The sequence below is a fragment of the Mollisia scopiformis genome (genome assembly GCF_001500285.1).
Source record: "Mollisia scopiformis unplaced genomic scaffold LY89scaffold_16, whole genome shotgun sequence".
Taxonomy (NCBI): domain Eukaryota; kingdom Fungi; phylum Ascomycota; class Leotiomycetes; order Helotiales; family Mollisiaceae; genus Mollisia; species Mollisia scopiformis.
In genome coordinates this window covers 871,295-885,907 of record NW_017263596.1, presented here as the reverse complement: position 1 = coordinate 885,907, position 14,613 = coordinate 871,295, and the positions used below count along the sequence as shown (strand labels likewise).

The 14,613-nt window shown below is 47.1% G+C and overlaps 2 protein-coding genes across 2 annotated transcripts; one reads left to right on the top strand and one right to left on the bottom strand.

Moving 5' to 3' along the window:
• Positions 1 to 2,912: 2,912 nt before the first annotated feature.
• On the top strand, positions 2,913 to 5,768 carry LY89DRAFT_736016 (uncharacterized protein; the record flags this gene model as incomplete). The annotated part of the gene is made up of 4 exons (XM_018220076.1): positions 2,913 to 2,952; positions 4,729 to 4,755; positions 5,050 to 5,536; positions 5,627 to 5,768. 4 exons carry the CDS (start codon positions 2,913 to 2,915, stop codon positions 5,766 to 5,768), a joined length of 696 nt encoding a protein of 231 aa, XP_018069313.1.
• Positions 5,769 to 9,150: 3,382 nt separating this feature from the next.
• Positions 9,151 to 11,634, bottom strand: LY89DRAFT_649551 (uncharacterized protein). Its single transcript, XM_018212067.1, has 3 exons — positions 11,002 to 11,634; positions 9,414 to 10,948; positions 9,151 to 9,366 (listed from the first exon to the last, which is right to left on the bottom strand). Exons 1-3 carry the CDS (start codon positions 11,178 to 11,180, stop codon positions 9,332 to 9,334), a joined length of 1,749 nt encoding a protein of 582 aa, XP_018069312.1. The 5' UTR covers positions 11,181 to 11,634; the 3' UTR covers positions 9,151 to 9,331.
• Between the last annotated feature and the right edge of the window lie 2,979 nt (positions 11,635 to 14,613).

The following is a 14,613-nucleotide window of genomic DNA, read 5'->3' as shown; positions in this document are numbered from 1 at the left end:
TAGCCAGGTGCCAATTGCGATCATGTATTGCAAACGTCCGAGTTGCTTGTATCTTGGTATTGCCTCTGGCACGACGATATCATCGAAAGAAATTCCTGAGATATTTTCTGATGGTTTGGACATCCGTGCTTGTTAGCCACGGTCCTTTGTGGAGTGAACATCACCGCTCTCCTTTCCTTTGCTCGAAGCGAAAATGTCGCTTCGGACTTCATCATGAATACCAGCCCTCTCCTTTCCTTTGCTCGTAGCGAAAATCTCGCTTCGGACTTCTTCGCGCTGCGCCGGTCCCACCCAAATATTGTTCCCGATTATTTTTTGCAATTGAAAGTGAGCTGGAGCGTAAATTGGACTGTCAAAGCCTAAAAGTATCGTCCGCGAGGTCTTCCTAGATATGTTCAAAGCAACGACAGTGTCAGCCCATTCCCTAGCAGCTGACCACAGGTGTGAAAGGTGTATACCCTCGTGAGAGAGTGTGAGGGATAATGTATATTTTGAGCTCTTTGATACCTCCTTTGAGCGCAAATCTCCACCGCTATTATCACAGGGTCCCAGGGACGAGTAGAGTATATGGGTTCCTCGAGAAAGGTGCTATAATGCTGCGTCTGGTTGAAAGTTGAAGGCTGGGTATCATATCTAGGAAGCTGTGGTGGTCTTTTCTATCAAACTTCGTATCGAATTGAGCTGGGGAGAGTGTGGGTTGGCAGAGGGGTGTCTCGAGTGTGTTGTTCTTTCGAAGTATTGTCTTCCGCGCGTCTGTCAATGGAGTATTAGCTTGATGGTTCCAGAAAGGACCTAAAAATATACAAACCGTTCGTGGACACTGCGTGGACCCAAACACCCGCGACAAGGAGGGGGACATAAATCGTCGTTGGTTTGGCAATAAACAGCTGAATAGTGTAGATGGCGATCTGACAACGTCATGGAGAATCAAAAAGGCACAACATAGTACCGCGTTCCCAAGGAGTCGAGCGTACGACCACCCGTTTTCTGATGGATGGTTTGTTCTTCCTGATTCTACGGGATGAATGAATCGTGATCTCTCCCCCTCTCTCTACAGAAGAAGGTCCTTGGTAAATCGTAGGATATCTCGCCATTGGATAGCTTTGGGGATACAAAATTTTCATTTTTATGCGCCACCTGCGATGAGCGCACACAAGTCAACGCAGATTTCTATTCTAGATCTGGCTCCTAAGTACCAGCTGCCCTAGAAGCTGGCCCTGACTATCAGACCAGCTAATTCTTGAACTACTCTCGATTGTCCATCCTAAACGCAGCGTTTACTGAAAGAAACTCATGCCAGTCTTGACCTGTAATGACTCGTATTATTCCCTTCGATAAACTACCCTTCTGTACTCCTTCTTCCAGTTGCCAGGGCTTCAGCACTTGTGTATGGGTGTGTTTCTGTCTCCCCGATCCTTTCTTGCAGCCAATGGCCTCGAATAACGTAGCTGCTAAGGTAAGGGGTTCTTCTGCTGGCCATTGGGAGTATCGTGCAAACAAATTGCTTATGCACATCCCTCAGCCTCGGGTTCCTTGCCTATTTTCTTCTCTGCCAAATGCCCACCCGTGTACCTTCAAAGCTGCATTGTATGTATCCTTCCAGCGTTCTTGAGCGGGGGAAAGACGTGTCTGGGGTCTGGAAAAGTCGTAGGGAGCTTGAAAGGATGAAATCTCCGCTTGATGATCAACTAATTGAGCAATGCAACCACAACTGCAGCCGCTAGAAGACGTCAGCCAGATCAATATCCAATATTCCATCTACTCAAATCTGTTCAAGCAACGTTGGAGGCCAGAGGATAGAACTGTAGCTCTTGCGACATGAGGAGAAAATTAACAGAGTGGCTCTGAATGGGCTGGAGAAGGAATTTGGCCCACAATGGAAGAAACACAGAAGCAGAAACAAAATATCTTTTACTGCCCATGGGTTCTGTTTCATTTAACTGGAGAGTGCCAGAACTCTCCATTGATATTTCTTGCAGATTTAAATTTTATGGAATTAGGCCAAATCGGAGATTGATCAAATCAGATGGTCAGAAATGCAATGTTAGTGAGGAACTCCCAACGCAATCTCTCTCAGAGGTCCTGCCACAAAGACCGCGATATCGGGAACCAGCAAATGTGAAAAGGCACCTCAACATGAGAATTTTCACCGCCCCTAAATCCAAAAGTCGCATGCTCCAAATCTCTGAAAGCAATTTTCCGAGTCAATGTATTTTCAACAATCTTTTGAATTTTCCCGTGTATCTTGCCAAGCATCCTGGTCATTCAGAGCATTCTTCTAGAATCTACTTTCGGAATCGATTCATGTGGGATAACGCCCTCGAGTCGAACAGATATGGTATGGTAAGTCCCGTTCTCACCTATTTACAGCTTCGGTGGAGGCTATTGCCCCCATTACAACTGAAGCCCTCTAATAGAAGATTTAGTATCTCCTTCTCCGCCCCCATCCACCAGACCTTTCCTTCTCTCACGTTCTCTTGCCCTCGACAAACATACTATACGGAAAGGAAGGAATAAATGGAGGACATAGCCACTTCTGGGAGAGTCTACATGGATTCTTGGGACGAAATGGAGATCCAAGCCCGGAAAGATCCAAACGAAAACAGCAGTGTCTGATCAATTGGGATAGCTAGGCGTTCGACTTGACAAGCTTAGGCTCTGTTGTTGCTACATTTAAATCATAGCTACGAGATAATATAAAGTTCCGAGTATGGATGTGAAGCAGTCCCACGGTCTTGAATCCTTCTTGTATGTTTCCTTCACAACAATCAGCTCTGGTGACTGTGACTACGGTCATGATTATGTATCCTGTGAAAAGTAAGGTTCCATTGGCAAGTCAAAATACAACAGAGGCGTTCGGGTGATTTAACTGGCCCCACACAGCATCTACGTGGATTTTCGTGGTTTCTTCCATGACGGTATATTCTAAGAGGAAGGAAAATGTACCTCTGGGTAAGTCTTTGAGAGGAAGAGTTTTTGTTACTCACACGAAGACACCAGCAGCAGTCAACGAAGCACGTTAAAGGCCATCAGAGCAAATATCAAGTAAAATGTCACGCTCTTCAACAGGCTGTTATTGGTAGCTATGGCGTCTGATCCTGGCTTCGAGGTGGGTTCCCTACAATCTGTTCAGGACTGATTGGATCTTGTGTATCTCCCTATCCTGACCAATTCCTAGCCCTACTCTCTATCGTGTGTTATAACATGCTGCCGTTCGATACGTATGATCCTTTTTGTCCATCCGTTCCACCGCCCCTCGTCCGCCGATATTTGACCTTTCCTGGCCACCAAATGATTCAATCCCAATACGACTCTCAGGTTGCGTTTGTGCTCTGTGGCCGCCAAATCAGCATTCCAATTAACTAGTGGGACTGTGATTACTTCTAAGGGGCGATCTGTATAGATAGTAATGAGTCTCTGGCTCGCAATAGAGCTGCTTATAGGACAAGAAGCCGAGTTGTATACTGTATAAGATGCCGGGTGGGTGAGGAGGTTGGATCGGACAGAAGAAGTTGTTGAGTAAAGGTTCGCCGGAGGTAATTATCTTGAAGCAAGTCCTGTGAAGACAGAAGAGAGTCAGTGACGGTCTTACTCGTAGGATGGATTGCCTTTGTCTGGAGCTGCAACTTGCACTTCTCGAATGCGGCTCCTAGTATCACCACCTACTCGTTGAAGCATTTCGGGGGATCTCTTGACAAGTAGGCACAACTGCATGAGTTCACAAAGACAGTATTAGATCTCGGAGGCTTTCGAAAACCTCTGGGGGCCAGTCTTCCGTGGGCTTTCACAATGGGGTACGTCACTCCTGGGTGTTCGCAGACCACACAGGAGCTTCCATGCCAGATAAATTCGCCAAGAGAGGGTCTGATTCTAAGATTGGGAATATAAGGAAGTGGAATACGTATGATGGAAAGATGCATTATGGGAGCATACGGCTTTATAAGTAGTATCAACCTGAAGCAGTGGAGTATTTAGCACACCTGCTGCTCCTCTGTATACGATTTGCAAGGAGTAGAATAACTTATCTCACAATAAGAAGCATACAATATACTTGCAAAGCGATATGTATTGCATCTAACAACAGTCTATTCTAATCCGATATGTCTACAAGTGTTGGCATCAATTAGGAGGTTGACCAGGGCAACACTTCATAGTATTATAAAGCCTTGGGGTACAGTACCCTGCAAATTCACGTGTACTTTATAACAGAGCAGGAAGAGAGCGCTAAGGCTTTGTCCCCGCCTGGTGCGATCTCGCTTCCTTCCCACAGATACAAAATCTCGAGTTCTCCGCGCCACTTCCGGATCAACAACCTCGACAACGAAACAACGCATCACCCACTTGAAGTTTTGGTTCGCCAGAGCCTACAACAAAATGAATACGTATTTCCCGCAGACTGGTAAGTTATATCTTTTCTCCTCTATTGCTACCTCCTTCTTCCACTTTGCTGCGCGGTGTGATCGATCCACCTCAGGTGGATGACCGCTCCTAACCCCGCTCCTCACCTTGCTCTTCACCACATGAAGTTCCTTTCCTTCTACTGCTGCGCAATCTGGGTTCATCCATTCTCAGGTGAAAGCTCTTCAGTTCCTCTACCCACATGAATTTTCCTTTCTTCCACTTGCTGCGCAGTCTAGGACAATCCATCCTCGGGTGGAATTCGCGCTCCTCACCAGACATGACTCTATTTTCACCCAGTCGATCTGTACCAGCTAACAACTACAACAGCGAACGTTGATCAGGTTGGAGCAATCAGTAAGTTGTTTCTCTTTCTATTGTTATCCCTTTCTTCCACGTTGCTGCGTGTGGTCAATCCACCCTCAAGTGGAAGCCAGCTCTCCACCCAGCTCTTCACCTCGCTCTTCACCTCACTCTTCACGCAAATAAACTTTACTGTTTCCACTTGCTGGACAGTCTGTAACATTCCATTCTCGAGTGGGAGCGCGCTCTTCACCAACACGAACTCTCTTTTCACTATTCTCTATCAATCACCTCCATTTTAGCGTCACCGGTTCAAACTGTACCAGAGCCAACTAACACCTACAACAGCCAACGAAGGACGCCTCTCAATCACCGAATCCGATCTTGGCATTCCACAATACCCCACCGAGGAAAGACCTACTATCTACACCTCTGACATGATCTCCCACATGCCGCGAGCTCCACCACGCGCCCTCCTTGCCAGAAGAACCGTCGAAGACAGCCCAAACACCCTTGATATGAGGCAGGCACTTCAAGAAACCGAGCTCCCCCTCCCAAAGGCCGTCCGTACCGTCTCCCCAGTACAAGATGATCGAATCTGGTTCAACAGATGGTTCGACATTCCGGAGCGTGAACGAAAGGAGCCCTCTTTCATCAACCGTCCCGCCAGAGTCCTAGACACACGTGGAAGAGCCGCTAGAACCTTCGACATTCCCACCGACATTCAGCAAGACCCATTCTTCCCGCCCGTATTCACAGAGTGGGTTGGAAGAAAGGTCGCTTATGTTGTTGGTATCTTTCGCGGTCTCATCAGAGGCAACAGAGTGGTTGAAGCGTACGTTGCTCTTTCTCTTATTCTTTCCTTTATGTTCTAAATCCCTCGAGATTTTGAGTCTTATATGAACCATACTAACGTGCCACATAGTGATGTCGAGGCAGGAGAGGGAACATATCGTGCTGAGATTGTTGCACCTGAAGAAGCCGAGAATACCAGCGAACAAGACAATGTTGCCGTTGCGGACATTGAGGATGCGGTCAATGATGTTGCTACGGACGCAGACTCTTGACTTTGGAGGAAGTTCACCGGGTTTCTTCTGTTTCTAGCTAGTCCGAAGCCACTAGGGCGACGGGGCTAGCCCAATTGAGCTCTTGCAACCAGCAATTAATTCCAGAATAGGCAGGGGTGTTTTGTCTGTTGGAGAAGGAATGAATTGAAACTTGGCTCTGCAACTACTGTTTCTTGGGTACTGTGACTTTAAACCGACTTTTGGTGGTGATATGTGCTGTGATAACCATAAAACTCACAAACTGGTCTAATGCAAGATAATATACCCTCATTTTAGCAAGTGACAGTTTAGGAAAGCACTAATTCAGGAAAGAGCCTTGGAGCATTTTGTGGGTAAACGATAAGCAATATGCTCATCATAGTACTTCAACAGCTCAAAAGTACTCAGAAAAGCAGGGTAGCTCTGCACTTTGGCTTTGAATCAAGATTTATATCCTCTTTCCAGAAGAAATATAATCACGTGATGAAAAATCTCACTTGATGGTTTTGGCTTAATGACAATGTCCCTTGACAGCAAAGAGCTTACAAGGTTAGAGAGAACTCTTGAAATCACAATATATCAAGTAGTTTAGTCAAATTATGAAGTCGTTCTTGCTTTGATGGATCAAAATACTTTCAATGTTGCAATCATTCGAGAAACTTTTCCGTTCCATGACAATTTCCCTTAGCTATACAGAACTTAGTAGGCTAGAAAGTATTCTTGAATTGATAATACCTCACGTTATTTGATTCAGAACCCAGAAACAAGCTTGCTTTTGAGGCATTAAAGTACTTTTACAATTATATTAATTAGGAAGCTTTCCCGCATTTGGAATGATCGATTTAGGCTCCATCAAGCTCACTTGAATATTGTGTGATGTAGATGTCTCTTTTTCAATCGAATGATAATTCCTATTCTAGGTTGAGGACTTTTGAGTCAGATAAGTCTGGAGACTTGGTGTCCCTAAGCTCGAAGGGCTGTGCACTTGTTTCACTAAAGTACACCCGGTCTGCTGTCCAGACCATCTTAGTTTCCAAGTAAGAAAGCCAGAAATCAAACACAAGTGCAAGAAAGTGATTTGAAAACCTGAAGTTAAGTGCGAAGAAGTGATGGCAGGAGATTGAGTCAAAGTCCTTCATGCAAAAGAGGGCCGAGCGTCTACCGAGAGTCAAGTCAGGCTTGTTTCATGCATTAAATGACAACTCATGTAAGATGTACACAGCTACTCCCCTAGGTGGCACTGCTGATTTCTTTGATATCGACTGTTGTCGTTAGACGCACGCTTCCGGTCAATCCCGAGGTAACTCCGCGACGCGAGCCCCTGAGCTGGTGTGCTACTATAAAGAGAGAAACACAACAGATGCGTGAATCAGAGATGCGAAAGAAGCCCGCTATACAGTTCCAAAATGTTCATTACTCGAAATGCAGACATACCCCTGAGCTACGTTTCTCATTGTACTCAACATGGTCCGGGGATGGACTCCTATATTTCTTGAGGAGGTCTTCGATCGTCATGCTTCGAGTGATCAGTCTCATTCAATATGCTTCCTCCCTAACAAAAAATGAAACTTGGAGAGGTAGAATAAAGGAATCATGCTCGGTACCGAACATAAAGATGTGTGTTGCCCTGCACCGAGCTCCCTTCATTCCGGTTCAAGAATGATCAACATCTAGGCCGCCTACACTGGAAGAGCAATCATATGGCATGGTAGAGCTTCCAAACAAGAATGAAATACACACTTGTCTGAGAAATAGTTAATATTCAGGACAAGGAGCATTCGTAATTGCAGGTCGATTGACTAGCAGGTAACTACAACAGAGCAACATGATGCCAAGTAGCTTAGCTAAATGTAATGCATGCAGAATTAAATGAGTGCATTGCTAGAGACTTAAGACTATTATACAAAGGAACGATTTTCCCATTACAGCCGGGAATAATCAGAATTGAAGAGGCGCAATTGAGGAAGTTGAGGCAAGACACTCTGTAAGAGGAATTGGAAAGCACTCCTTACAAACAAAACACTCAAGATTTAGAAGCTTTAAAAGAATAGCAATGAATGCATGAGCAGTGCGGACAAGTATAAAACTGTCAAGATACAGGTCAGATGATGAGCACTTGTTATTCGAGAGCGCATTCAGCGCGATCCGCGCGAACAGCGCAAATAGCTCAATCTCCATCAGACTACTGATACCAAAATACAAATCCCACAAGCCCTGCGATATCTTTCTTTACTAATATAGAACTCCGCAAAAGTCGCAGGCGAAGTGAAGTCTTGAACGCTGGGTACAGACAATTGCGTTGCAGAACTTGGAATCATATGTGGGAAAGAGGTTGAATGAGACTCCGTGGAAAACTCGCTATACTTAGGAATGAGACACTAGCCAAGATAGAGTATTCGATGTGCGCTAGTCACCTTTTGGAAGCCAGGTACTGTCCTCTTTCCTCCCATACTAACCGACATGCTTCGATTTCCGCGCTTATGCTTGACATCCTGACTTACTCAAACCACCACCTAACTCCCAAATCAGTACACAAAAGACACCTACCCCTCCCTCCACTTCCAATCTTCGAGCACTTACTTCCTTTATGAAAGTAAAATAGTAAAATAAAGAACAACCTCCTCCAACAAAGCCCAGTAATCTCCACTAATCATCACCGAAACCCTCCCCGTCGCACCTCTCCATCACGTGCCATTCCTCTCCTCTCCTCCGCCAAGACTTCCCCCCTTCCCACCACCCCTCCTCTTCTCTCCTCCCCTATCTCTCCCTCCCCAAAACCAAAAAAGAAACGCATAAACTCAATACGCGTCCCTTCCTTCTCCCACCCCACCGTCCACAATTCATCTGAAAAACCGCCCGTTTGATCGTCCTCTCCCCTCCCCTGTTCTCCTCCCCTGTTGACATCTGCATCGCTTGTCGCTCGCCAACCCCTACCCATCCTCCCCTGCTCTCACCTGGCCCTTGCTCCTGCCAGACCTGCTCGCTTCCGACGATCACACAGTTTCCAACACCCACGACGATTTAGAAAAGTGGGTTGTGGGCTGATATTTCTTTGCAGGGGAGGGGATTAGAATATGGGGTGATGTTGTTTCCTTCAAAGGTTCTAGAACTCTCTGGATGCTGGTGTTGAGTGTTGAAACATTTTTTAGAAGTGTCGAAGTGAGAGTTTGGATGGTTAAGGAATAATGATAAGTCACTGATTGGAGAATGAGGAAAGATAATCACGGTGGAAGAAGAACTAAAAGATATACCACAGCACAGAAAGAAGTCTATAAGAGAGAAAAACGGCTACCTACACAAAATTACGCTAACTACACGAAGAGTAAAGGTACTGGTAAGTATACTTGTATTCTTTACAAACTCTCCCTTCTCCTCTCCCCGTCCATCATCCGTCATCCACCAAGCGTAATCCCGTAAAGAAGTTCCGCGCCCTGCGCTAGCAAATATCGAGTTCCTTTCCTATGTACTACCCCATCCACCAAACAACAACGACTCCAATACATGCTCCGTGCCGCTGAGGCCGAGAAAAAAGGACCGAAATTCGTACCAAGGGAATGAAGATGCTGTATGAGTAATGATTTTGTCTAAAAGTTTTCTTTGCCCCATGTGAATTGGAAACCTGATTTCTATTAGTATATGATGAAGTGAGAAGAACGAATGACATACCAGGCTCAGTATACATATTACACTTGATGTGCAACACACTACCCAACACCTTGGGTCCACAGAAGAACACACCCGCTTCGGCTGGTGTGTGAATCTTCCTCACACTCTTGAAAATCATATCCCAGTTCGGTCGTCCAAAGTTCGTTGGTGCTCGGAGACCAGTAATCGCATCGCGGTCAGCATTGGCATCATTAATCATGATATTGGTGGCATCATCGACCTTGATCTTGGCGGTAAGGTATGTGTGGATCTCGATGTGGTTGTCCATATCTTGGGCTTCGATAGCAAGCAAAAGAGAACGGAACCATTCAAAGGAGCCGAAGTCACGGCAAATCCAGAAGAAGTACACCTTCCGGAGACGGGTCTTCTTTTGGGGGTAGTTCATTCGGTACCAGATAGACTTGAGGATGGATGCGAATGGAGTAACACCGATACCAGCACCGCAAAGCATTGCGATCTCATACTTGAACACATCTTCGGAAGCAGAGCCAAAAGGACCATCGATATAGACACGGGGAAGAACACGTCGAATAGCTGGGTCAACTCCATCGCTTCCCGAGGAGTTCTTGTTGACACTGACGACTTGGGACGCATCCTTCTTGTCTCCTCTTGGTTTATCAAGCTCACATCCCAGAGCCTTTCCAACAGCCTTTGTGAAGTCACCAACCATTCTGATATGTATCGAAATGTAGTCCTCCTCGGGGGCAGAAGTCAGCGTGAATGGATGATATTGCCAGACAGAGACCTCAGGACAGCAGAAGAAAATGTACTGTCCAGCTCTGGTCTTGGTGTTCTCCTTCTTGATCTGAATCTCGCAAACGTTGCTGGGATGCTGAACAACTTTGGAGATGTAGGTCTTGTGCTTTCCTCGGACCTCTCTTGCAATTCTCTCTGCCAGGTAAATGAATCCTCCGTACATCCAGTATTGCCAGAACACACCAATGGCGGTAGATCCAAGACTGACACAGTAAGGAGCGAAGTCGGGTTGAATCATACAGAAAGCTCCGTGGATGGACCAGAAGAAGAAGAATATGACGAACATATGATGCGTGTACCAGAAGCGCTCGAAGTTAGCACGACGCATCTTCTCGACCGAAGTAACCACCATGCACATCAGAGCCACCAACATGATATACCCTGTCCATCCTGGTCCGGTAACGAAGTTCGCCAACAACCATCCTCCAATTCCAAGATTGTTCTTTGCTGAAATCTGCGCAAAGTTGTTCCAATGCGCAATCGTGTGAACCCAAGAGAAGAAAACGATTGACCAAGCCGTGGTCATATGGAACGTAATGTTCTTGTCGAATTGTACGATACCATTGAGGGGTGTTTGTCGAGCCAAAGAGATGAGCGTTCTGCACACCGGGAAAAGAATCATAGCCACATCAAAATGTAGAACCAACGCCGCCGAACGCGCTATCGGATATGTCAACCCAAACGTACTTCTCGCAATCGTCAAGTTGTCCTTGATCTGGTAATTCATGAAACCGAAGGAGAAGACCATCAAATGGATCGCCGCGAAGACAAAGACGAAACTGTGCAAAAGTTAGCAATGCCACTACGCAGAACACTCACGATGGACACCCACAATCGTCGATAACCCTCGTTCACCATCCATCTGTCGAATCGTTCGCGAGCGTTGAGTTCCCTCGGCCGTTCACCACTCATTTCTCCCGACATCAACATCCGCGTCAACGGCGGCCATCTTGATCTCTCCGACACCTTCAACGACCCCGTACTACTCCTGTCATAACCCTTCTCGGACATGCTGTGCGCGGTGCGACTTCAAGTCGACTTTCTAAAGGCCTGCTTTGCCTCTTTTCGTTCTGAAACCCCTCCGTCTTCCAGTGTGTTGTTTTTTTCTTGGCAATTATTCTTCTGCGAAATGTACGATGTGGTATATTAAGTGGACAATATCATTCAGAGCCTGCTGAAGTGACAGAAGGTCCCGAATGAAGGAAAGGGTTCAAAGAAGTGAAGGTGCTGTGGTTGAAGGAGTGTGGAGGATGAGAGCCTGCGACACCGAGTTCTGTCAGCGAGGATATTCGGCGGAAACGTACCCTTTGACCAAGTACAAGTATCGCCTCACAGGATCGACGCCGAACGCGTTCAGGTGAGGCGAGGACAGGAGGACGTAATTAGAATCAGGATAAGGAAGTGAAGGCAACGTACCTGTACACAATGCCTGCACCGGTGGCTGCTTCCCTAATCAGCACAGGAAAGTTATTAGGAAGGTTTAATTTTTAGGTGTGAGGTAGTGACATGCAGATGGAGGAGTAGAAGCAGGAGCAAGCACGCAGAGCGGGAAGAAACGAAGGGCCAAGACTAGGAAGAGGCAAGGGGAAAACGACGCCCATTTGGCAGATGGAAGCAGATCACGTTTATGCGGCGGGAATAGGAGAATGGCCTGACTAGAGCGTAAGTCCAGTATGAAGATGTCTGAGCATAGCACAGATTGGAGCCGGTATCCATCCTGGGTCGAGGGTCGTGGCCCAGCAAGGAGTGGGCGTGCACGCCTCTTGCGTCGCCTCTGTGTGGTCAGACGGACGAAACACCACTCCCGCCACGGATCCCAGGGGAAAGAATTCGTCGTCCTTGAGGAGCCCTAGGACGAAAAGGGCCCAGAGGGAGCAACGAACTGTGTGATTCGAGGGGGCGTCAACGGGTTCTAAACCGTGGTGATGTTTGGAAAGCAGCAGCATGGCCGCCAGATGGAGCGTGCTGTGGGCGTAGTGCAACGCGCAGAGCGTGATAGTGTTCTCGAAAAGGCTTGTTTCTCCGACTGCCCCACACTTCTGAGGGAGACTGAGGGAGATGCTGGCATTTGCTGGCATTTGCTGGCGGTGCCTGACAGCGACCAGCACACCACAGCGTATCACGATGCAGCGTTTGGCCCAGCACCCCTCCGACGCCAGCCACTACCGAGTCTCTGCTGCAGCATCATCGGCGGTCGTGGTCCAGGGAATGGGAATCTTTCGTGGACGTGGACCGCGCCCCCCCAGGAAGAGGCCGGGTGAGTGCTGAGGGATGCGAGTCTCAGACGTGAAAATAAAGACGCCGACCATGCCATTGGTGGTGTAGTGCCTGAGGACACCCTGCCCTGCCGCTCGCTTAGTTTCAACGTCGACGAAGGAGTTTCACACCCGGGATGCTGATACGGCCGGAGATGAGGCGGCGTCACAACAGCAATGCCCTCATGCTCGCTGGTCGATGCGATCATTGGTCGAAGAAGTAAAATATCCATCCTCAAAGACATTTCAGCGTCGAGAAATCCTGCCCCGTTTGCTCTACGCGGTGCCGTCAGACTCGAACAGCGTGGCCAGTGGCACTCCCATCCTAGACGGAGATCTCTAACATAAAAAGTCCTGTGCAGATTTATTCGCCTGCAATTGTCATCCCACGCCCGCCAGACTCTCGATGTGCACAGTGTTGATACCTCGTACTTGCACATTGATACCAAAGATAGACACCCCTCCTCGTGGCAACGGAAATACTATTCTGCATCCAGGAGGATCAGCGTCGTTACCAAACGGCTTTGACGCCACAATCCAGCCCTTTCGCTTCCGTTTATCTGTCAAAAATAGAAATCTCGATCTCGTTCCAAACAATCCCCTCCTGCACATCCTCCTTCTATCTCTCTCTTATCGTGACCCTTCATCTCAGTTGAGAAATGTCTGTTTCGACCAGGCTAGGTTGAAGATGTCTTTAGAAGCATCTGTTTCGTCATCTCCTACCAGTCATCGAATGTCATCTCGCCATTTCCCAGATTGCGTTTCCTTAGCCTTTGGTCCCCTCATCTCACCACTAAATTCCACTTGATAAGAAGAAGGTTTCATGCCACCATGCACGTTTGACATCCATCACCTGTCTTTCCTGATTTCTTATCTCTGTATCTAGAACCATACTCGTCCCCACCCACGTTCTACAAACTGCTTCGGTCCGTGACATGTTTCGTTTGAGCATCAGCTTTGAGCCTCAGCCTCAACCTCTACCCCATTCGGTAAGAATAGCGTGTTCAAGATCAAGGCGACGGCAATCATAGAGTCCGTTATCCGTGATGTGAGACTAAAGCACTTCTTCGGTTGCAGGTCGTAAGTCCGCTACCAGCTTGCTCAAGAAATGGCAACAAGAACCGGGTATCAAACAGTAAACTCGGTATCCATTTCTATTTCTCAGACAAGGACACCCGGGAGATAGGAACCGAGCTCGTATCAGAAAGAATTACGAGTGAAGCAGAAAGTAAACCATCTCTCAGACAAGAGAACCAGGTATCAGAAAGAATTACGAATGAAGCAATCCCCTAGACAAGAGAACCGGGCAACAAGCATCGAATATCAAGACGAAAGACCAACGACGCAGAAAGTAAGACACAATCCATAATCGGCAACAAGAAGCGGGCTTCGATCAACCAAGCAGAAAGTAAATCTCCTACAGTAGACAAGGAAATCGGCAGCAAGAACCGAGACACATGAGCCTCACTATGCCAAGCTTTTCCGCTCTCTGTCCACTCTCAGACAACAGCATGTACTGTACCCACTACCTCGCCTACACACGTTCATGATCTCAGACATTTCCTCATCTACTGTGTAGGAAACACCATGCCATAGCACACTCGCAGTCTTGCTTCCATGCAGTGAGATATCTCCAAACCCTCTTAGAGACTTTCCACCAACACACCCTCTCCTTCTCCTTTCATCAGAACTCCTGATAAACTCCCTAATATATACATATATAACAAGAAACCCAAAGAAACAAGAAAGGAAAACAAGCCTCCCCCAAATCTCGATAAGCCTTTCCCTCCACCATCAACTTAACCGATAACCTTTCCACTCCCCACCCATCCCCATCAGAAACACATCCCTTACCAACTAAGGCCTCAAGATCTTGGCGGCACCCCACTTCGAATCGGCACCGAACTCCTCTCCGAGGATCCGGAAAGGAACAACGCTAGACTGTGCGTTACTTCACACTATACTAGGACAAAGAAGACATGATTCTCGTTTCTGAATTTCAGACTTGTGTTGTGATATAGAACGAGAGACACGTCACTTACGGTGTGATTTCCAGGACAGATCATTCGAGAAGCAGCAAGCACGCAAGCAAGCATTCTGGGTCAATGGATTATGGACCTAGAAGATGGAGAAAGAGAAACAAAGGCAACGTAACGCAATGAAGCAAGCAAGCTGTTCTGACCCGGAAT